The sequence below is a fragment of the Tachyglossus aculeatus genome, chromosome 21, assembly GCF_015852505.1.
Source record: "Tachyglossus aculeatus isolate mTacAcu1 chromosome 21, mTacAcu1.pri, whole genome shotgun sequence".
NCBI classification, from domain to species: domain Eukaryota; kingdom Metazoa; phylum Chordata; class Mammalia; order Monotremata; family Tachyglossidae; genus Tachyglossus; species Tachyglossus aculeatus.
In genome coordinates, this window is record NC_052086.1 from 24692214 (window position 1) to 24715155 (window position 22942).

Here is a 22942-nt window from a genome sequence, read left to right on the forward strand (position 1 = left end):
TTCTCCTCTTTCTCCACTTCTCTGCTGGGGCCAGTTGTCTTGCAGGCTGGGCTCAGCAAGTCTGATACACTGCCCCGATAATCAATCAACTGTATTTACTGAGCACTTACTATGTGTAGAATGCTGTACTAAGCACTTGGGAGGGTACAATACAACAAGAGTTAGCAGACACGTTCCCTGCCCACAAGAAGCTTACAGCCTAAGACGGTTCCAAATGGGAGCTTAAACTCCGTTAAAAGAGTCTGCTTTTAAAACAGCCGATTTTTCTTTTATTTTCTTAGATGTAAATTGTGAACGACGATATTTGGGAAAACATTTCTCTCTCACTTCTGAACTGTGTTCACTCGCCTGTAATTTCGGTGGATTCTGCTGTTTGAAAACCTTTCACAACACCCAAAGCTTGACAGTCCTTCCTTCCTCTCCCCCGCGTCCCCCTCTCCATCCCCTGCATCTTACCTCCTTCCCTTCCCCACAGCACCTGTATATATGTATATATGTTTGTACATATTTATTACTCTATTTATTTTACTTGTACCTATCTATTCTATTTATTTTATTTTGTTAGTATGTTTGGTTTTGTTCTCTGTCTACAGGTTCATTCTGTATTTACCACAGTTATTCTCTCCCTATGAAAAATGACTGAGTTCATAAGCAAGAAATTAATTCACTTGTAAATATAGCTATATTACTGCATTATCACACACTAATGCCAGAAGTCTTATAACATTTATATGAAAACTATTTTATTAAACCTCTGTACACAGGATGAACATAACTGTACAGCAAGTTTATGTGAAGAATGAGGTTACAAAAAGTAAAAGTGGTATTAAAATTGAACCCACTGAAATCACTTATAAAAATACCCGAAATGGTGACAAAGCTGGTAATCCCTGATTTTTCCATTTGATTGCCAGAATTGAAACATAAGAAATTTAAAACTGTCAGAACTTTAAAAACATTGACATTATCTACAGGATAATTAGCAAAATGTAGAAAGAGAAACAATGTACAAAGGACAGTTAAAAACCATCATTCCATCGGAAACTCACGAGTCAGAAATTGTACAAATCTCAAGAAAACCACCAAGTAACCACCTCGGACTCCGGAATCTTTATCTTCTCAACTTTTCTTTTCTTTTTTTTTTTTTAAAAAAAAATCAATGAGAATAAAATATGCTATATTAGCGAATCAATAGTCCTTCCACCCCTCAGAGGTTCTTTCGAGCAGGCTGCCAGAAGTGGCTCTTATCACGATCGAAAGCTGGATCGATATTTTCGTCAACGAGTCCACTCGGTTGAGTTGATCTCCCAGCAAATTTGAAGAAGATAATTACACGGAAACTAAACGTCACACGGGGTAGAGCACCAACCGGCTATTCGGAGGCCTTTTTGGTTTTCTGCTGGTTTCGCGGAGAGTTCTTTAACAGGCTTCTTATTCGGAGATAAACCCCTGTAGACTCCGCCATGTTCTCAAATTCGAACGGCGTGATGCCCGCGGCAAATTTGCTCATATCAGGGACGGGGCTGGAATTTTTCGAGGGCAATGCAGTGCTGGTGACCGCCTGAGCAAGAGACTCGTTGCCTCCATTACTGACTCCGCCGTTTGACCCAGGGGTGCTGTTATCTACGGTACCTTCCCAATCCGCCCCGGCCGGCTCATCCTCTTTCTCTTCTTCTTCGCAGAGTGCCGCGGCCTCCACGGCGGGGCTAGATTTCAAATGCTCTGTCTGGGTGATCTGAGGGCAAGTGTCTGAAACCCCAGGCTCAACGGACGCTGGCTTTTCGGCGGTTTTTCCTTCCGGCGCAGTAGCGGGCTGTTCGTTCCTGGATGGTGAAGACGTGACAGAGTTTCCAGTTAATGGGGTGTCGCCTGGAATGTCAGAATCGCTGTTCGTACTGTCCGCCTGTTCTAGCGCGGCCCATATTAACCTCTGTTGCTCTTCCAGTTCTTCTAGGGTCAAGGTGTCTTCGTCCATAGTCGCGTCCCCTCCCCTGGTTTGAGTCGAGTCGGCAGACGGAGCGGCCGGTGGGGTGCCTTTGGGGAGGGGCGGGGTGAAGTTTGGGGGCGTCTGGGGAGGAGTCCCTCGGGGCAATGGGGGAGGAGTTGCAATCAGGGGAGATCCAGGAGGCAAGGGGGGCTGGAACTCAAAAGCTTCACCCGAGTGAGAACCGGGGGGCACCTCCATATCTGTAATACGGGACGAGGAAGATACGTTAGAAATTGTCGCAAACGTAGCCATCGTTCACAACATTTGAAAAAGAACTGAATTTTCACCAGTGAACCAATAGCGGACAATGAACAGAACTATTTTTAATCTATTCCAAGGATTTTTCAATTATTACACACACACCCATACAACCACGCACAGGCACCCAACCATTTCTAACACTGCATTCTGTTCTGTCCAAGGAGACTCGCGTGGTCAGAAGAAAATCACCTAATTCCCTAACAACAGTCTACCTAAAATGCCTAGTGAAAAAAATGTGTTACAGACCAGATGGCATCGGGTTTTTTGAGGTCATCATAAGCTACCTTTCCAGTGGCTAAATCCAGAAACAACTTGAACTGCTCCTGAATCGCTTCTCCAAGGTCTAGTCAATCTTATCCCTTTCATCAGATGTTCAACTCCGAGAGCAAAAAACACTACATTATTTACTATTCACATATTATTTACTAGATCCTGGAGGCTCTCTCTGACCACATACCCACTATTTTCGACCCAGCACAACTTTTCCTCTGATCACATACCCCTCGCCCCCACCATCTTCTCCTACCTAGATTTTCACTCACCCATTCTTTCTTCCAGCTAACAAACACCTCCTCATTCTCCCCTACCTCTCCCCTCGCCATTCATGTCTCCTTGTGCCTCACTAATCAATCCATATACCCTTCCCGTATTCTTTCTGGCCTTCTCATTTTACTAGCTTTCAAATGATTTTACTGTACTTCTGTTTATTATTCCATCTCATTTTTAATACCCTTTCTCTGCTACTTTTATTTTCCTTCCTACTTTTTTGATAGAGAAGCAGTGTGGCCTAATGGACAGAGCACAGGACCCGAAGACATGGATTCTGATCTCGGTTCTGTCACTCGCCTGCTCTGTGACCTTGGACGAATCATTCAACTTCTATCTCAGTTTCCTCTTCTGTAAAATGGGGATTAAACACCTGTTCTTCCTAACCCAAACCGTGAGCCCAGTGTGGGACAGTGACTGAGTCCACCTGGATTATCTTGACCCTCTCCCAGCCTGTAGTACAGTGTTCGGCTCATAGTAAGTGCTCAACGGATATCACAGTTAGTATTACTTCATATATCTTAATAGTAAGATATCAGCTATCTATACTAGGAACACAGATGGGAATGCCTGCATCTGTACTTGTAAACACGTGATAAAAAATTATGTGTAAGCATATGCACAAGCAAGTGTTAGCCAGATTGTGAGGGGGGATATGTGTGGTGCCAGATCTGCCATGGCAGAATAAGGAAATGAAGGAGTAGAGAAACTGCCACCAGACAGTTCATATGAGTAACAAGTCAGCTGCACACTGACAAGGTCACTGCTAAGATTACCGGAATTGATCAGAAGGGGACTGGAAATGGCAATTTTGGTAGCAAAAAACCCCACTAGTCTCTCCCTACAAGCTAAACCCTAAAACTGAAAGATGGGAGGAAAAAGGGCCAAGTGAAAAAGTGGGAGAGATTAGGCACTTTCCACCGGTAGCCAATAAAAGGCCAGCACAAGAATATGAACAGATTAAAGAGATTTATGGAATCATACTATTTTGCTGAATGCCCTCTGCAGCACAATCCATTGATCAGTCCTATCAAGGCAGCAAATATGGAATTATAGCTCAGTTCCACGGATTTCGCATCCTAAATGCTACTTTGTTAGATGTGACAATTCATTTTTTAATATTTCAGAATAAGAGTAACATCCAGAACAACTGAACACAGGAGAAGAGTAAAACAAGCTCAGGGTATCATTTTTCCTTTTTGACATTTTCTTAGTGCTCACATTAAGAACAGATGTCACAGAACGTTGAATTGAAATCATTTAATACAAGACACACATACCAGAATCAAGCTCCATGTCAGTTGATGATGACACTGTACTATTTCCTCTTTTTTGCTTTTTGGGACTACTAGGACTTGACTGAGATGCAGATCTTTTACAGCTGGACTTTGGACTTGGCTAAAGGTGAAAGAGAGGAAAATTATGAACACTAGACAAAAATCAGAAATTCATTAAAACTTTTCTTCAGGTTAAGAAATTTGGATTTTAGTTCACCTGTTAAATTAAAAAAATACTCAGGGTTGATTCAAGCAGAACATAATGTACTAAATCAATCAATCAATGGAATTTACTGAGTGCTTACTGTCTGCAGCGCATTGTACTAAGCACTTGGGAGAGTACAGTATTAGTCAATCGTATTTACTGAGTGCTGTGTGCAGAGCACTGTACTAAGCACTTGGGAGAGTGCAATATAACAATATAACAGACATATTCCCTGCCACAATGAGCAGTCTAGGTGTCGAGACAGACATTAAAATAAAGTACTGATATGTACGTAAGTGCTGTAGGGCTGAAGGTGGGAGTGAATATCATGTACTTCAAGGGCACTTAAAGGGAGATGGGGTAGGAGAAATGAGAGCTTAGTCGGGGAAGGCCTCAGAGGAGATGTGATGTTAATAAGGCTTTGAGGTGGGGTGGTGGTCTGCTGTAAATGAAAGGGAAGGAGGAGTTCCAAGCTAGAGAGAAGGCTTGGGCACGGTGTCGGCAGCAAGAAAGACAAGACTGAAGTACAGTGAGTAGGTTAGCGTTAGAAGAGTGAAGTGTCCAGGTTGGGTTTTATTTTATTTTCAGAAAAATAATCTGGGCAGCAGGGTTAAGTAAGGACTGCAGTAGGGGGGGAGACAGGAGATCGGGAGGTCAGCAAAAAAGCAGATGCAGTAGACAAGGTGGGACACGCTAAATGCTTGGATCAGCGTGGTAGCAGTTTGTATGGAGAGGAAGAGGGTACATTCTAGAGATGCTGTGAAGGTAGAGTCGACAATCTGGTGACAGACTGAATATGCGGGTCGAGTGAGGAGTTGAGAATAACCATCTCGTGGCCCGTGCCTTGATAATGTGGGTGTATTTTGCCATCTCTTCCTCATAATCTAGTCAAAAGACAAAACATGTGCACCTGCACACACACGAGAAAGGGCATCTAGTCTTCAGCATATTCACGTTAAAAACGATGAACAGAAACGATACTCAGTTCTGCCATAATTCATTCAATCGTGTTTACTGTATGCACAGCACTGTACTAAGTGCTTGGGAGAATAAACAGACACATTCCCTGCCCACAGCGAGCAAATGCATTTGGATGGAACGTGATTAAGGAACTAAAGGAAGCTCTTTCAACAGCAAGAGCCTGCTCACACTAGGCATGCCACTTATCGAAGAAAATGCAAGTGCACCTGCCACACAATAATGGAAGGAGCCTGCTCACACTAGGCAAGCCACTTATCAAAGAAAATGCAAGTGCACCTGCCACACAATAATGGAAGGGGAGAGTCCCACGGGGCAGATTTGCCTAACCCCAGGATTTCAAAAGAAAGCTGTCCTTGAATTACAGTAGCACTTCCCCGTGAAACATATCAAAATCTGGCAGAAAATCATAGTTACCGATTGGAAATTGGAAGCAAGGTAATTAGCAAAAACATCTTTTTGCTGAGAAGCTTGCATTGGTATGGAACCAAATATCCTCCATTCCTGTAGGATGAAAATAAATGTTAAGAAATACAAATTTATTTGGCAATCTGTCCCTGAGACAAGCAACCTATCTATTAGCTACAAAGATGGTAAATGGAGGACTCAGATTATACTTCTTCCAAAGGTGTGAGTTCCCATTGACTGGGAGCTAAGCACTACGGGAAAGGAGGCTACCAAAGTGTTTAAAATCCTTCGCTCGGTCATCAAATTAATTCACTCAATCGTATTTACTGAGCGCTTACTGTGTGCAGAGCACTGTACTAAGCGTATTCCCTGTGCCAATAATACTATTGTCAGGACAATACCAATAATAATGACATCCCCCACAATACAAAAAGCCCTTGCTGATACCACGAAGACTGCGGCAGTTTAACAGGAAAGTGTACTTGTCAGAGAAGGTATCACCTGGGCACATAATAAAAGCTTTTAATGTCTCTGAACGATCCATCACTCCTAAAAAATTAACTGGACTGCAACGGAAAGGCAAAATTCATCTCCCTAATCATCTTTCTAAAGAAAATCTTTCCTAAAATCAAATTACACTCGGCTTCAAATGACAGTATCAACTGAAATGAATTACTTTAAATTTTAAAAATGAGTTAAAACGTAGGACTGTCTGAAAAAATTTAACACACAGAAGGGAAAATTACTCACATCTGGGATTCCTTTTGGAGGAGATATATTAAAACCTGGATAGTTTACCAATTTAGAGACATCGTAAGTGACACACTGATTCTGTTGCTGTTCTCCAGTTTCTGTTTCATCAGTGGCATCTATTAAAAATAATTATCAATATAGTATTAACACTGCTGTAGGTTAGCAGCCAACATAACCTACAAAAGACGGGACAGAGACAGAAATCACCCTTGGGATTTCTGACTTCCAATTCATGGCACAGACAATTAGGTCTGTCTTTTCCCTGACAAGAATTCACATTGGTGTAGGAGGTAGAGAAAAACCGACTATTATCACTGAAAGGACATTGCAGTTCTGAAGCCCGATGAAGGTGAGAAACACCAGGCCGGGGATTATTTTTCCTATTGTAACCTCTCCCTCAACCCATCCAACCATCGTATATTACTAATTAAATTTAAAAAAGATGCACAGAAAATATAAATGCGCATTTTTTATAGTATTTGTTAAGAACTTACTATGTACCAGGCACTGTTCTAAGTGCTGGGGTAGATACAAGGTGATCGGGTTGCACACAGTCCCTGTCCCACACGGGACTCACAGTCTTAATCCCTATTTTACAGTTGAGGTAACTGAGGCACAGAGAAGTGAAGCGACTTGCCCAAGGTCACACAGCAGACAAGTGGAGGAACCAGGATTACAACCCAGGTCCTTCTGACTCCAGGCTGGTGCTGTATCCACTAGGCCGCACTGCTGATGAACCCAAATCGGGAATATAATCACCAAATTTAGCTTTGAGCTTCACGGGTTTAACCTCAGTAGATATTTTCCTGTATTTCTAAGAAAAACATACAGATTGCCCAAAGAAACTGATCATTTTGAGCATGGGTGTGAATTTGGGGTAGAGCATCGGGGCAGAATGGAAAAGAAGAGGATGGGTGAGGGGGACAAGGACAAGGGCTGGGGGACAAAGCAAGAGGGGGGACTAGGGTGGCAACTCTTTGCTACCCCCGCAGCAGTGTTTCTCATCCTCAATTCTGGTGCCCCATGAAGGCATGACATCCCCCAGCTTCTTCTCAGGCTGCCCAGACAGCCAAGGTGATCCTCTGGGGACATGGTGGGGGTTGGAGTTCTGCAGCCACTGCAATCTCAGTCTAAACCCCACAGGACTGAAGTCTTTGTGCCGCTTCCTGGCCTGGCACCTGCCACTGACCGACCAGGGAAAGCCAGGTGGACATGTACCGCTCATGGAGCTACGGTGGCAACAATCTTCACCATAATAAATGAAAGCACTTATTCAGCACTTACTATGTGCTAAGCAGTGGGATAGATTTTTTTTTTTAATGGCATTTGTTAAGCACTTACTATGTGTCCAACACTGTTCTAAGCACTGGGGTCGGTACAAATTAATTAGGGTGGACAGTGTCCCCGTCCTGCACGGGGCTCACAGTTTACGTAAGCGGGAGACGTGGTACCCCCATTTTACAGTTTGAGGAGACTGAGGCACAGAGTGGTTAAGTGACTTGCCCAAGGTCACAGAGTAAGCAGTTGGGGGGGCCAGGATTAGAGCCCAGGTCCCTCCGACTCCCAGGCTCCATGCCCTCTCCACTAGGCCACACTGCTTTGTGGATACAAGAGAATCAAACTGAGCATAGTCCCCATTTCCTCTATCTGTAATTCATTTTAACATCTATCTCCCAATGTAGACAGCAAGCACCCTGTGGGCAGGGATTGCCTACCAACTCTTTCATACTGTCCTTTGCCAAGTATTTAGAACAGAGCTTCGCACACAGTAAATGCTCAGTACAAACTACTGATTGATGGGGCTCTCAGTCCGAGAGGGAGAGTGAACAGACAAACAGTGGAGCTGGGGCTGGGACTTGGGTCTGCTCTTTCCACTACATCTCCTTGTCTCCCGGCTGCCTCCTCACACAGGCAAGAGAGAGCCTCTGGCCCGGTTCTGAAGCCCGACGAAGGTGAAAAACACCAGGCCAAGGCTGGGAGACCTGCTGATGGAAAAAGCACAGCGGGCAAAAAAACCCAGAATCCACATCTTAGATCCATCTCCAGCCCCTGACTACAAGGGGAAGGGTGGGCTAGGCACGGTTTCCTGCCTAAAAAGCCCCCAATGCCAATCCCACGGAGGCAATGGCTCACCTTCACACCCATGGAGTTGGTGCCAATGCCCTTAAATTTCTTTTTTAACCTGTGTCAAATCTGATTTCACTCCTTGCCTGACCACATAAGCATTTTCAATACAGAAAAGATCAAGTAGTTCTTTCACGGGTTCTCTTTTGGCACAGCAAAGATATACTTTTATCAAAATTGCTTCATCAGAGAGGGTATCCACTCCTTCTTGAATCTCTCCTAGGAAAATACACCGTACCTTTTCCGTCATAAAGCGCAAGCCCTGAATTCTCCAATTCTGCCTCTTTGAGCCAACCCGGTGGGTAACCCAGCTGGCGCATGCGGTAGATAAAAGGTGGAAGATTCTTGTCAGACACACCAAGGGCATCTTGGAGTTCTTCACTAATTAAAAAAGAGAAAAGGCAATACCTCATTACCCAGTTTAGAATTAATACCATGATTGTATGGAAACAAAGGCCTGGTTTAAATTAAGTCTTAAAGGAAAAAAAATGCAGTAAAACTTTTCGTGCACTTTATGACTGTGAATTAAGATATATCTACATTGTGCTGCACGATTACTTTTCACCGTATTTTGAAGATAAGCAAAACTGAAGGAGAATAACTTGGCTCATCTGCAAAAAGTATATTAAGTTACCTGATAATTCCTGGTTTGAATCTTCCAAACCTCTCCTCTACTTCTTCGGCATGATACCTCTGCTGAAAATTCTGGTTATTTGCTTCCCCACAAGCTTCCATAAACTCTTTTCTCTTCTCGTTTATACGAGCAGCATTCCGTGGCTAAAAGACAACATAATTGGATAGCCACTGAACTATACCACTTAAGGCCATGAAAGAAATTCAATAAAAACTAATTCATTCAATCGTATTGAGTGCTTACTGTGTGCAGAGCACTCTACTAAGTTTTTGGACAGTACAATTCAGCAATATAGAGAGACAATCCCTCCCCACACCGGGTTTACAGTCTAGAAGGAGGGAATGCCATGTTGATCTGAGACGGGTGATATTCATTCATTCAATATTTATTGAGCGCTTACTGTGTGCAGAGCACTGTACTAAGCGCTTGGGAAGGACAAGTTGGCAACATATAGAGACGGTCCCTACCCAACAACGGGCTCACAGTCTAGAAGGGGGAGACAGACAACAAAACAAAACATGTAGAGAGGTGTCAAAATCGTCGGAACAAATAGAATTATAGCTATATGCACGTCATTAACAAAATAAATAGAATAGTAAATGTGTACAAGATAAATAGAGCAATAAATCTGTACAAATATATACAAGTGCTGTGGGGAGGGGAGGAGGAGAAGAAAAACGGGGCTCAGTCTGGGATATAGTTGCCTGGGTCTAATAGACAGGCACGTATAAAACATGGTATGTTTTGGGGAGTGATAAAAGTCAAAAGGTAAAACTGTGGGCATAATCAGTTGCAATTATAATACGCACCGAGTTTAAAAGCAAAATTTTAAAATAAATGCCTAAAAAGCAACTATCCATGTACATGGGTTTCAGTACAACTTAAATGCAGTTAAGAATCAGAGATAGTCACCTAGTCTGCAGTTTGGACAAATGTCAAATGGAAAAGCTGATCTTTCTTGAAATGACTGGGAATACAAATTGATTTTTAAAGGGGGAAAAAAGTGCTTAAATTTGAAATATATGCCCCCTTCTGAGTCTACAATTCTACACATGTACTGAAAACATGAGACAAATTCTCCAAAGAAAAATTTTATGAAACACATATTTACCACTGGACAATCTTTTATTTGATGGTCTTCTGAGCCACAGTTGAAACAGTGAGGCTTTGGCCTACTTAATCAAAGAACAGATATATTAATACGGTAAATGATTAGTTGAGAAAAAAGTAAAAAAAAATACCTCCACCACATGCTATTTTCCTTTTCACATGAAGGAATAACAAACTATTTAAACCAATGGAAACAAGTTTCCTGAGACAAACTGCATCATTAAAATGTACTATAATCTTATAATAAAGGATGCATTCTGTTCCCCTTGCAGAAGCTTTACTTCTCCATTTCAGATGCAAGACAGTTGGGGAAGCGTTCCAATGACCACCCAAAGAATAACTTGTCAATATTTTAAGGCCTTACCATCTCAATTTTAGAATATGGAAGGGACAGAAAAGGTAACAATTGCATTACTGCATGCTAGGTTAAAAGAACCCCCAGTTAATTATGAAAGAATCAATGCTGCTAAACAGGGTATGTTTAAGTATCAAAGAATACTACCAATTTAGATAATGAAAACCTTTTTTTTTAGCTAAAACAACTAAATAAACAATTAAGATTTAATTAGGGTTTAAACAAATTACCTTGGTGATTGAAACCACACAGAGCCAAATTCATGTTAATTTTTAAAGTAATGAATTTTCCTTTTAGTGATTAAAAAAAAACAACAACCCACCACAAACCTTTTTGCCTTTACTTGTATTTCCTGACCTTCCAGGGAGACAATTTGACTGAAAACCTGTTGGTACCTTTGGTGAACTGAATTAAGGAACAGTTAACAATGTAAAATGCTAATTAAAAAAAAGCAAAGCACAACAAGGGTGACTTGAAAAAATAATAACTGGTTTCATAAATCCTGAATTTGTCTAGACACTGTAAATTTGTCTAGAAACCGTAAAGCTATAACTCTAACTGATCTTTCTGAGCATCCATACTGCCACTGGAGTGGGGTTGCTGCTTCCTCTTTGCCCACTGATGCACAATATTCTGCCCTAGGCTGGCTGCTTCCTTCTATTCACTCCAGGGAATAACCGGACCCCATTAGGATGTTCCAAGGAGACACATGAAGAAGAATTCCAAGCAACAGCAGCACCCAGTCTGCCACTGATCGGGACCTTCTTCTCCAAATGCTTTTCTACTCCACATCGATGAAGTCTGGATTAGTGAATTTCCGAGCCTCTATGAGTCCGTGTGTCAGTGTGAGTGGAGACATTTAGGGATGGAAAGCTGGGAACTTGACCAGGTGTGGGGATTATCCGAATCAGTTCCTCTAACGTACACCTTTTGATTTTTATCACACGAACAAAATAGGGTGCCTTCTTGTTCATTAATTTTTCTTGACCATTTTTCTGCTGTCACCTAATCCCTTTCATTTACTTCTATTCCTCATTTTCTGCATCTTGGTGAGGAGAGGACAGAATGAAGTAAGTAGGTAGTCATTCCGGTGGGTGCATTATGAAACTGCCTATCCTAAAACAGCAACTGTTAATGAGCTACAGAAATTGATTGTTGTATAAAGTGTGATTCCAATTTTGGTGGGATAAAAGGATTTTCTCTCTCTCACCAGGGCCAGGGGCCAGACGGGAGCTTTTCAAGGTTCCACAAGAGGCCAAGGGAGGGGCTTCCAATCAATCAATCAATCAATCGTATTTATTGAGCGCTTACTGTGTGCAGAACACTGGACTAAGCGCTTGGGAAGTACAAGTTGGCAACATACAGAGACAGTGCCTACCCAACAGTGGGCTCACAGTCTAAAAGGGGGAGACAGAGAACAAAACCAAACATACTGACAAAATAAAATAAATCCACATCTGGAAGATGCTCCCTCTCAAATCTCGGGCCCAAATTCAATCCCTCGCTCAGAAGGCAAAGTTGGTTCCTCTGTACAACAGGTGTCTCTGGAAGCTTGTTCTACTATCTGAGAGTCAAGAAATGGTTTTCTATCTTAAACCAAACTTTTACCTAATACAACTTAACCCCTTTCTTTCTTAGTACTCTGTAAATACAGAAAACTGGTCAAAGTCCTTCTGGTAAAAGGACTGCTTGAAGGGAGTTATTAACTAATCAATAGCATTGTTTGAACAGCAATTACTAAGTCACTTCTAAGTCCTTTCTTTTGGCTGAACTCTCCAATACCTTTAGTCCTCTGTGGAAGAACCTATTTTCCATCCCTTTAACCATTTTTAATACTGGTCTTCTCTGGACCCTGGCTGATTTCTCCATTTTTCTTAATTTGGTGACCAAAACTATTCAGGAAACTCCTAATACGGGCCTGACCAAGTCAGCTGAAAAGAAACACATCAGGCTTGACGCTAGAAAAAGGACCTTCATTTCAACAGGTAGGATACTTGGGTATTTCCCATCCTTCTGTGAGCTGAGGGTTTTCGTTCAGTAGCGGCTGTCCCAGTTTATCTAGACAAAAATTGGAAAAATACAATACACTTCCTACAACCTGGAGAAAAATAAACCAGAAAATCACTGATAAGCAGAAAATGAAAACATGCAAAGTGTGAAAAATAAAGTTGTAATGGAACTAATTTAGCTGTTAAACATTTTTTGACAACAGAATTTTCACAGTTTCTCAATGAATGGACCACATTTTCATGCATAAGTAAACTGTTGGTTAAAGAGTACACTTCTGGAGGTGCAGCAATTCTCCTCTGCCAAAACAGATGGCCATTCTATGATCCACTCTATTTGGAAGTACAGTGTCCTCAGAACACCCTCTGAGCCATCATACAAGACGGCTTCTCAATTTTTGGAGCTCTACTTGCTAGACATTTGCACCTACCAAATGTATCAAAGTGTACCGAGGGACTAGCTTATTTGTTCCACAAGTTTCAACCCCAAACTGAAAAACAAGCAAGCGGTATCTCTCTTTTTCAAAGATTTTGAACCTTGGGAAATTTTTGCCACTAGATTTTTTCAAGACTTCTGAAAACCTTTAAGCACACAAGGCCAAAAGAAACTATACTGTCTGAAGTCCATGTGACTTGGCTGCTATAGGACAAAACACATCTCCAGCGAATACATTTAAAACAAGCTTCAAAGAGCCCATGAAATTAACTTACACTAAAGGGTTCTTTAATTTTTTTTACTGTACTAGAGGTTTCCACCTTATGATCCTCTTCTAGGACAACACTGGATGGCTAAGATGGAGAGAGAAAAACAAAAATAATGAGGTTACTATATTTCAACCCATGTAAAAATTTCAAGCTCTGAGAAGACAAGAAAAATCAGTTTGAAATTCAGACCAATGTATAAATGATATGACTTCAGGTTTTTCAACATTTCCGTGGACCGGCTTTGATACAGAGGGAAGATTTAGAACTATAAGTACTTGAGGTGGAAGCATATTCTACCAATCAAGTGATGAGGAAAAAGAAAAGGGGTAGGTGACAATTGTGGTATTTTTAAGTGCTTACTCTATGCCAAGTACTGTATTAAGCACTAGGGTAGATACAAGAGAATCAGGTCAGATACCGTCCCCGCCATGTATGGGGCTCACAGTCTCGGTAGGAGGGAGAACAGGTATTTCAGCCCCATTTGACAGAAGAGGAAACTGAGAAACAGAGAAGTTATTGTAACTAGCTCAAGGCCACACAGCAGAAAAGTGGTGAAGCCGGGAACAGAACTCAAATCCAATGACTCCCGGGCCCAAAGCTCTTTCCACTATGCCGCACTGCTGTTTCTCATTTCAGTTTCAATTCAGGTCACACTGTTGAAAGTTATCACCAAGCAGCTGCTCTGAAATACCTCTATGCCAACTTGTACTTCCCAAGTGCTTAGTACAGTGCTCTGCACACAGTAAGCACTCAATAAAAGCGATTGAATGAATGAATGAATAGGTGCCCGTTAGACTTGTTAATAATCGAGTCTCTCCAATTAAAATTGGCATTGGTTAGGTTTGCTTCAAAAGAACACAGCAGATTTTTCAGAAAATACGGCAAGCATTGGAAAGCTTTGAACGACCATTCGGTGTCACAAGTCAGCGTACGGATGTTCAGACAAGCTGTTCTACAAGAGTGCATCCTCATGCACTCCTCTTGATTTATCTGGACGTTTGGAGAATTAACAGCTGTCCAGGGGTGCTGGCATTGTTGAAGCTGACCACCCTCATGGATGGCTGGAGGGCGGGAGACAAGAATGCTACTGATGCCTGTTTACTTGTTCTGACGTCTGTCTTCCCCCTCTTAGACTGTGAACCCATTGCTGGGTCGGGATTGTCTCTATCTGTTGCCAAACTGTACTTTCCAAGCGCTCAGTACAGTGCTCTGGACTCAGTAAGCACTCAATAAATACGACTGAATGAAAGAATGGGACGGGGCTGTCGAGCGAGGAGACAGGCAAATGTCAGACAGGTTCAGAGGCTGAAATAGCAGTATAGCCCAACCCCCACTAATATTAGGATTGGCTCTTAATGTTGGCTTTGCCCTAGAATTTTCTATAAGGAAAGTCTCCTTAAAAAAAACCAACACATAATAATAACAACAGCATTTGTTCTTTGCTTACTATGTGCCAAGCACTGTTCTAAGCGTTGAGATCAGGTTGAACACAGTCCCTGACCCACATGGAGCTGAGAGACTTAATCTCCATTTTACAGACGAGGTACAAGAGGCACAGAGAAGTGAAGTGACTTGCCCAGGGTCACACAGCAGACAAGTGGCAGAGGCAGAATTAGAACCCAGGTCCTCTTGACTCTAAGGCCTGTACTCTATTCACTGGGTCATGCTGCTTCCCCTAAACCCTATTGCAACTATCCCGATATGGCAATTTATTGAGAAGGATGAAAAAGTTTGGCGACGGAATTAAGTGGATCTGACATCAAGTCCACTAGGCATCAATCAATCGATGGGATTTACTGAGTGCTTACCATGTGGAGAGCACAATATGACAGAGTAAACAGAAATGTTCCCTGCCCAGAGAGAGCTTAGGCCCCCAAGGAAAGAGTGACAAAGATTCAAGCATGTATGAAGATAATGACCTTCTGTAAGACTACTTAATGGGATTGATTTTTGGGGGGTGAGAAGGGGACTGGGATCTGTTTTGCATATTTTTGTTACTGTCATCTTCGATTTATTTTAAAGAAAAAAAAAAGCACAATTTAAGACCCAAAAAACTCAAAACACTAACAATGTCTTACAAGAAACAAAATACTGTCATTTTCACATTAAGAAATTATTTGATGTATGTATATTCAACTAACTCCTCACAACGGCTACATTAAAACACACCAAATGTGCTTCATCACAGCAAGTGACATTGTTCCTTTTGGGTAAATCTAAAAGGTATTTTGTAAATTGTAGAAACTTTTAGACCAGAACAACCTTTTACCAATAAAAAAACTGAATACATATGCATTTATTTACCCTAAGAAATTTTAAATACCTGGGGTTTAATATTAAAGATGGCCTTTTCTGTATCACTTTTCTGATGCTCCTCATATTTTTTTACTAAATTTGAAACAAAATCCTCTATTTCTTGATGATATTGCCTGCACCAAGAGACAAGTCAGACATGATTATTACAACTAAACAGCCACAATGAAATACACCAGATTGAAAAAAAACAAACCAAACTACTTGAACCTTTTTGTCTTTCAAAATTTTCAAATCCGCCTATTCTGTTTCTGAGAGGGCAATCAAATGGAAGATACCTTATAATATTTAAGCTTATAAGATACAAAAATACACCATCTACTGCCAGAGTTAGACACAACTGTTTTTTTCACTTCAATTAGTTGTATGGTAACTGTTATTGGGCTAAAGGGGAAAAAAAGCACTTGACTTGGGAAAAACTACATAATCTGGAATGTAAGAATACTCTTTATTTTTACCACCACCACCAAAAATAACACAGTTTTAAGAACATATTTCAAAAACCCAGTGGAATTTGTTCCTTCCCTGTTATTTTTTTAGAATGCAAACCACCACAAATCATAATTAACGGCAAAAATGACATCATTTTCCACCTGTAATTACCCTCTGAACAAACTTCAGACCTGAATCCCCCAACACCTGGGCTCCCAGGATTGCCTCCTCTTCTCCTCCCACCCAAGTTAAAAACCTTATCACGGGGATGCCAAATTTTCATTTCAAACCCAGGAATCATCTTGGGGCTAGTCTTTTAGATGTTGGGGGTGGTGGGAGGGGTGGAGAAAAAATGAGGAATACAGACCAAGGAGATAGAAAATAAGCCTAAAGGCATATCCAGGGTGGGCAAGAGTAAACCAGACATCTCCAGGGTTAAGGGGCTAAAATCGGAAAGCATCTAGGAGTAAAAAAGATCTGGAGTGACTGTTGCCACCGTGAGTCCTGATAGTCCTATATTCCTGTCACTCCCCCCAGCAGGAGTTGCTTCCCCTGCCCTGCCATCTGAGCCACAGACTGCAGATAAAAACAGGGGTTGAGAGAGTATATTCTGTGTTTTTGATACAACCTGTTTATTACAGACAAAAGCATATGTCTGCTAACGCAGTTCGAAATTATTTTCAGTATTTAACACTTTCAGTATAATCTGGCTCTAGTGAATTCTTGGGGTTGTCAAAACGATAGTTTACAGTCATTGGAAGTTTATTATACCATAACCAAAACAGTGTCACCCTAGATAAACTACTTTTAAGAGAGAATGGTGAACTTTGCATGCCTAAAATCCAAACGGGCACTTTAAAAAGAACATAAATCTATTAAATGCATGAATGACGAGCTACTTACTTTGAAATGACACTGTTCATAAATAAAATCTGCAACAGAGGTCCATCTAATTTAGAATCGTTCAGCAGAATCCCACTAAAAAATAATAAAATGCATTTTTATATTGGACACTGAAGTAGCCTTTTTCCTGTACGCTTTGTCTTGTGCAGAAAGAGCTATAAACATATTACTTTAAGAATCTATTTCATACAAATTCAACCAATAAACCTCAATACGTCTACAGAATTCTGTAAGTCAAATTTTGGAAAATGATATGCCTTTCAGATTCTGACACTAAAACCAACTGATAAGGCAATGTTCTCAGCTCCAAGTGCTTACTACAGTACTCTGCACACAGTAAGCGCTCACTAAATATCACTGATTGATTAAATCTCAGCTACTGAACCACCCATTCTTCAGTTCTGCTGAAAAGAGAAATCATTCACCTACCTCTAGGTTTTCTGAAGCCAATCACGGAACTTGCCTAACATCTGAGAGCAATCTAATAACATCATCTATTTAACAGAGATCATAATGCAGCTCTAATGTGTAAATGACCTCGAGTGCATGGGAAGACTATCAAATCTATCACTGATCATTTAGGAGCAACTCAGTTTCCAAAATGGTAATTTCTAAAATACAAGCACAGTTGGGCTACATTTTGCCTTTAAGGTATTTATCAAGTCAAAAATGTTCTCATTTTTAAAAATATTTCCCCAAGAATATTAACAGCAGTAAGGGCTCATAATTTCACCTCTACAAATGGAGACAAACTCTTTGCTCTTAAGTAGAAAAACGAAACTACCCAGAATCTAAGTAGTTTTGAAAAGCAAAGAGGCCACAAAATCAGATACATCATTCTACAAAGCCTTCTTGGTATAAACATCAAAATACTAACGATTGACGGACTGGTATACTATAAAATTCCAAGATTTATTTAAATACGTACCTTGGCCGAGTCAGAATGTTCAATTTTCTCTTAAGTTCTTGATGTTAATTATTTATTAAGGAATACACTTTGCAACTTTGAATTCTTCAGAGCAAGACTCGCAATAAGAACTTTCAAAATTCTATCTTTATGCAATGTCGTGTTGTAAACATAAACCAGAACTATAAATATGAAGAGAGGCAGACTGACTTGCTGAAAAGAGCACAGGTCTAAGAATCGGGAAATCCAGGCTCTAACACTGGATCTGTTGCTTGTCTGCTGTGTGACCTTGGGCAAGTCATTTGTGCAGAAACGCTCTGGGCATGTTACTCCCCTCCTCAAAAATCTCCAGTGGCTACCAATCAATCTGCGCATCAGGCAGAAACTCCTCACCCTGGGCTTCAAGGCTCTCCATCCCCTGGCCCCCTCCTACCTCCCCTCCCTTCTCTCCTTCTCCAGCCCAGCCCGCACCCTCCGCTCCTCCGCCACTAATCTCCTCCCCGTACCTCGTTCTCGCCTGTCCCGCCATCGACCCCCGGCCCACGTCCTCCCCCTGGCCCGGAATGCCCTCCTTCTGCCCATCCGCCAAGCTAGCTCTCTTCCTCCCTTCAAAGCCCTACTGACAGCTCACCTCCTCCAAGAGGCCTTCCCAGACTGAGCCCCCTTTTTCCTCTCTTCCTCCCCATCCCCACCGCCCTACCTCCTTCCTCTCCCCACAGCACCTGTATATAATAATAATAATGATGGCATTTGTTAAGCGCTTACTATGTGCAAAACACTGTTCTAAGCGCTGGGGGGATACAAGGTGATCAGGTTGTCCCACGTGGGGCTCACACACTTAATCCCCATTTTACAGATGAGGTAACTGAGGCATAGAGAACTTAAGTGACGGCCCAAGTCACACAGCTGACAATTGGTGGAGCCAGGATTTGAACCCATGACCTCTGGCTCCAAAGCCCATGCTCTTTCCACTGAGAGACAGGCGATGAAACAAGTAGCTGGGTGTCAGTACCATCAGAGAAGATAAACAGAATGATAGCTATAGACACATCATTAATAAAATAGAGGAATTAATATGTACAAAAATATACAAATGCTGAGGGGAAGGGGGTAGGGGCGATGGGGTGGGGAGGAGGAGCCGAGGAAACGGGGGGCTCAGTCCGGGAAGGCCTCCTGGAGGAGGTGAGCTCTCAGACAGATTTATCACTCTATTTATTTTACTTGTACATATTTACTATTCTATTTATTTTGTTAATGATCTAGCATCTTACCTCCTTCCCTTCCCCACAGCACCTGTATATATGTATATATGTTTGTACATATTTGTTACTCTACTTATTTATTTTACTTGTACCTATCTATTCTATTTATTTTATTTTGTTAGTATGTTTGGTTTTGTTCTCTGTCTCCCCCTTTTAGACTGTGAGCCCACTGTTGGGTAGGGACTGTCTCTATATGTTGCCAATTTGTACTTCCCAAGCGCTTAGTACAGTGCTCTGCACATAGTAAGCGCTCAATAAATACGATTGATGATGATGATGATGATCTAGCTTTATTTCTATTTGTTCTGACGACTTGACAGCTGTCCACATGTTTTGTTTTGTTGTCTGTCTCCCCCTTCTAGACTGTGAGCCCGTTGTTGGGTAGGGACCGTCTCTATACGTTGCCAACTTGTACTTCCCAAGCGCTTAGTATAGTGCTCTGCACACAGTAAGCGCTCAGTAAATGACTGAATGAACGAATGAATTTAACTTCTGTGCTTCATCTTCCTCACTGTAAAATGGGAATGAAAAACCTGTTCTCCCTCCCCCTTTGTTTTGTTGTCTGTCTCCCCCTTTTAGACTGTGAGCCCACTGTTGGGTAGGGACTGTCTCTATATGTTGCCAACTTGGACTTCCCAAGCGCTTAGTACAGTGCTCTGCACATAGTAAGTGCTCAATAAATACGATTGATTGATTCCCCATATAGTGCAGGGATTGTGTCTGATGTCACTCAACAGTATTTACTGAACATTTACTCTAAGTAGAGAATTGTACTGCGCTTGGAGGGGGTACAGTAGAGTTAGTAGAAACAATCTTTTCCTCCTTTGTGTCAAACTACTAGGAGCAAGAAGCAAGGCAAAGGACTTAAAATCAATTCCAGAACATGGGAGAGGAAGCAAAGAAAAATAGGACATTAATACAGACTTTGGAACTTTACAGAGGAGGAAGAAAAAGCAGCAGCAGAAAAAGAAAGAGAGGATGTTTTTAATTCTTAGCAAACCTATAGATTGGTTTCCCCCTCTAGACTTTAAGTTCACTGTGGGGAAAAGACATGTCTACCAACACATTGTACAGTACTCTCTCAAGCGCTTAGTACAGTGCTCTGCACACAGTAAGTGCTCAATAAGAAATACGATTGATTGAAATCAGGAGGCACCTCTTTCCTTTTCTTTGTTGCTGCTCTCTAACCAAATTTTGCCCATCCCGACCGGATTACTGCATCAGCCTCCTTTCTGACCTCCCAACCTCCTGCCTCTCCCCACTTCAGTCCATACTTCACTCCGCTGCTTGGATTATTTTTGTACAGAAATGCTCAGGGCATGTTACCCCGCCAACCCCTCTCAAAAATCTCCGGTGGTTGCAAACAAACCTCCGTATCAAAAAAGAACTCCTCACCATCGGCTTTAAAGCTCTCCATCACCCTGCCCCTTACTTCTTTACCTTCCTTCTCTACTTCTCCATCCAAGCTTACAGATAATCCCTGCTTACAGTGAGTTTACAGTCTGGAGGGGGAAAGACATCAAAACAAGTTAAGAGGCACCAATATCAATAGAATTGCAGATATATACACGTATACATAAGCGCTTAGTACAGTGCTCTACATACAGTAAGCGCTCAATAAATATGACTCAATGAATGAAATGCTTGGAAAGTACAATTCAGCAATAAAGACACGCCCTGAACGTTTCTGTAGAAAGACAATCCTGGCAGCAGACTGAAGTGGAGAGTGGCAGGAGGTTGGGAGGTCAGAACACCCGGTATGAATTTATATATACAATTCTATTAATTTATATTGATGCCTGTTTACTTGTATTGATGTCTGTCTCCCCCCTTCTAACTGCAAGCCTGCTGTGGGCAGGGACTGTCTCTCTTCACTGCTATACTGTACTTTTCAAGCACTTAGTACAGTGCTCAATAAATATGATTGAATGAATGAATGAATTTTTACTTAAGAAAGCCCATTAGTATATGTCAAAATTGTAGTTCATCCTGCAATTAATAGAACATTTCTTCCTAGAATATGTACATTAACCACGACTTCTTCAGGTAAAGCTGTAATAACAAGCATTACTTTCTGCACTTGAAAATGAAAGAGACCATAGTTCTTCGGTGAGGCACAAACTGAAGAAATTAAAAAAGTAAAAGCTGGAATTACACCAGCAAACATCTACCGAGACTCCACTGTGTGCACGACACTATGTTAGGGATTGATAAAAATGGTATTCAAAGGCCTCTAAAAACTTGCTTTGGAGGACAAAAGGTGTCAAGACAATACAGCACAAATAACTCAAGCAACAAAACACGCACACTGCTTGAACGCTAAAGGGCACACTTGCCATTTTTTGAATTAGGCAGTACTTTCTGAGACCCAAAAAAACCTGAGACTCAAACAATCCTATGCCTATGGAATCTCAGAGGTGATGCAGAAAAACTCTCATTATACTTTACTCAGTTTAATCCCCTTACACTGCCTTTATATCCCCCAATCAATCAAGCATTTACTTGGTACGGGGCACTGAACTAAGCATTTGGGAAAGTAAAATACAATCAATCAATCAATCAATCGTATTTATTGAGCGCTTACTATGTGCAGAGCACTGTACTAAGCGCTTGGGAAGTACAAATTGGCAACACAATAGAATTGGAAGACATGATCCCTTTCCACAGGGAGCTAGTTCACAGTCTAGACGGGAGACGGACATTCGAATAAATTAATTAGCGCTGGGGTAAGTATAACTGTCAGATTAGAGAAAGTCCCTGGCCTACATGGGACTCATAATCTAGGGGGGAGAACTGGAATTTAATCCTCCTTTTACAGATGAGGAAGCATTAAATTTTTACGACTGTCTTGCTAATTAAAATTCAGTGATTAAATTCAGCGGACATGGGCTAGTTACAGAGTTCTGTGGTGTTAAGTAAAGGAATTTTAAACACTTTGCACGGTGAAGTTAATTTTTTTTTATTGCCGTTATATTCTATTTATGGCTAAAAGTAGAAAAAGCCCTCTTTTCCCTACACATCCTCCACTCTGCATTGCCTATGCATTAGAATCTAAACCCTTAAGTATTTGAGGTTCAGCCCCAACCTCAGCCCGACAGCATTTCCGTCCATATCCTTTCGCTTTGCCATTTCCCCTATCTGTAATTAATGTTTCCTCCTATGTACCATTGGGATTAAATACCAGTTCCCCCCTGCTAGACTGAGAAGCGGCGTGGTCTAGTGGATAGAAAATCAGCGTGGCTTAGTGGAGTCAGAGGTTGTGGGTTCTAATTCTGCCTTCGCCACGTGTAAGCTGTGTGACTTTGGGCACGCCACAACTTCAGTTATAATAATAATAATAATGATGGCGTTTATTAAGCGCTTACTATGTGCAAAGCACTGTTCTAAGCGCTGGGGATGTTACAAGGTGATCAGGTTGTCCCACGTGGGGCTCACAGTCTCAATCCCCATTTTACAGATGAGGTCACTGAGGCACAGAGAAGTTAAGTGACTTGCCCAAAGTCACACAGCTGACAACTGGCGGAGCCGGGGTTTGAACCCATGACCTCTGACTCCAAAGCCCGTGCTCTTCTCCACTGAGCCACGCTGCTTCTCTATGTTATGTCAGTTACCTCATCTGTAAAATGGGGATTAAGACTGTGAGCCCCAAGTGGAACAACCCAATAACCTTGTATCTATCAAAGAGCTTAGAACAGTGCTGGCACATAGTAAGCGCTTAACAAACAATAATAATGGCATTTATTAAGCACTTACTATATGCCAAGCACTGTTCTAAG

General features: G+C 41.6%; 1 protein-coding gene across 3 annotated transcripts in view; it reads right to left on the reverse strand.

Moving 5' to 3' along the window:
* Positions 1–721: 721 nt before the first annotated feature.
* Positions 722–22942, reverse strand: part of ZCCHC8 (zinc finger CCHC-type containing 8) — a 30659-nt gene continuing 8438 nt past the window's right edge. The window contains exons 2-15 of one of the 3 annotated variants that reach the window (XM_038763624.1): positions 17926–17968; positions 16998–17072; positions 15673–15778; positions 13356–13433; positions 12633–12736; positions 10968–11033; positions 10285–10348; positions 9174–9316; positions 8778–8920; positions 6413–6531; positions 5672–5758; positions 4075–4192; positions 1929–2187; positions 722–1823 (exon numbers count right to left, since the gene is read on the reverse strand). In XM_038763624.1, coding sequence (XP_038619552.1) covers positions 1373–1823; positions 1929–2187; positions 4075–4192; positions 5672–5758; positions 6413–6531; positions 8778–8920; positions 9174–9316; positions 10285–10348; positions 10968–11033; positions 12633–12736; positions 13356–13433; positions 15673–15778; positions 16998–17072; positions 17926–17968 — 1856 coding nt within the window. In that variant the 3' untranslated portion in view covers positions 722–1372. Of the gene's footprint in view, positions 2188–4074; positions 4193–5671; positions 5759–6412; positions 6532–8777; positions 8921–9173; positions 9317–10284; positions 10349–10967; positions 11034–12632; positions 12737–13355; positions 13434–15672; positions 15779–16997; positions 17073–17925; positions 17969–22942 lie in introns of all 3 variants that reach the window. The other 2 variants (XM_038763623.1, XM_038763622.1) reach the window with 2 other exon arrangements.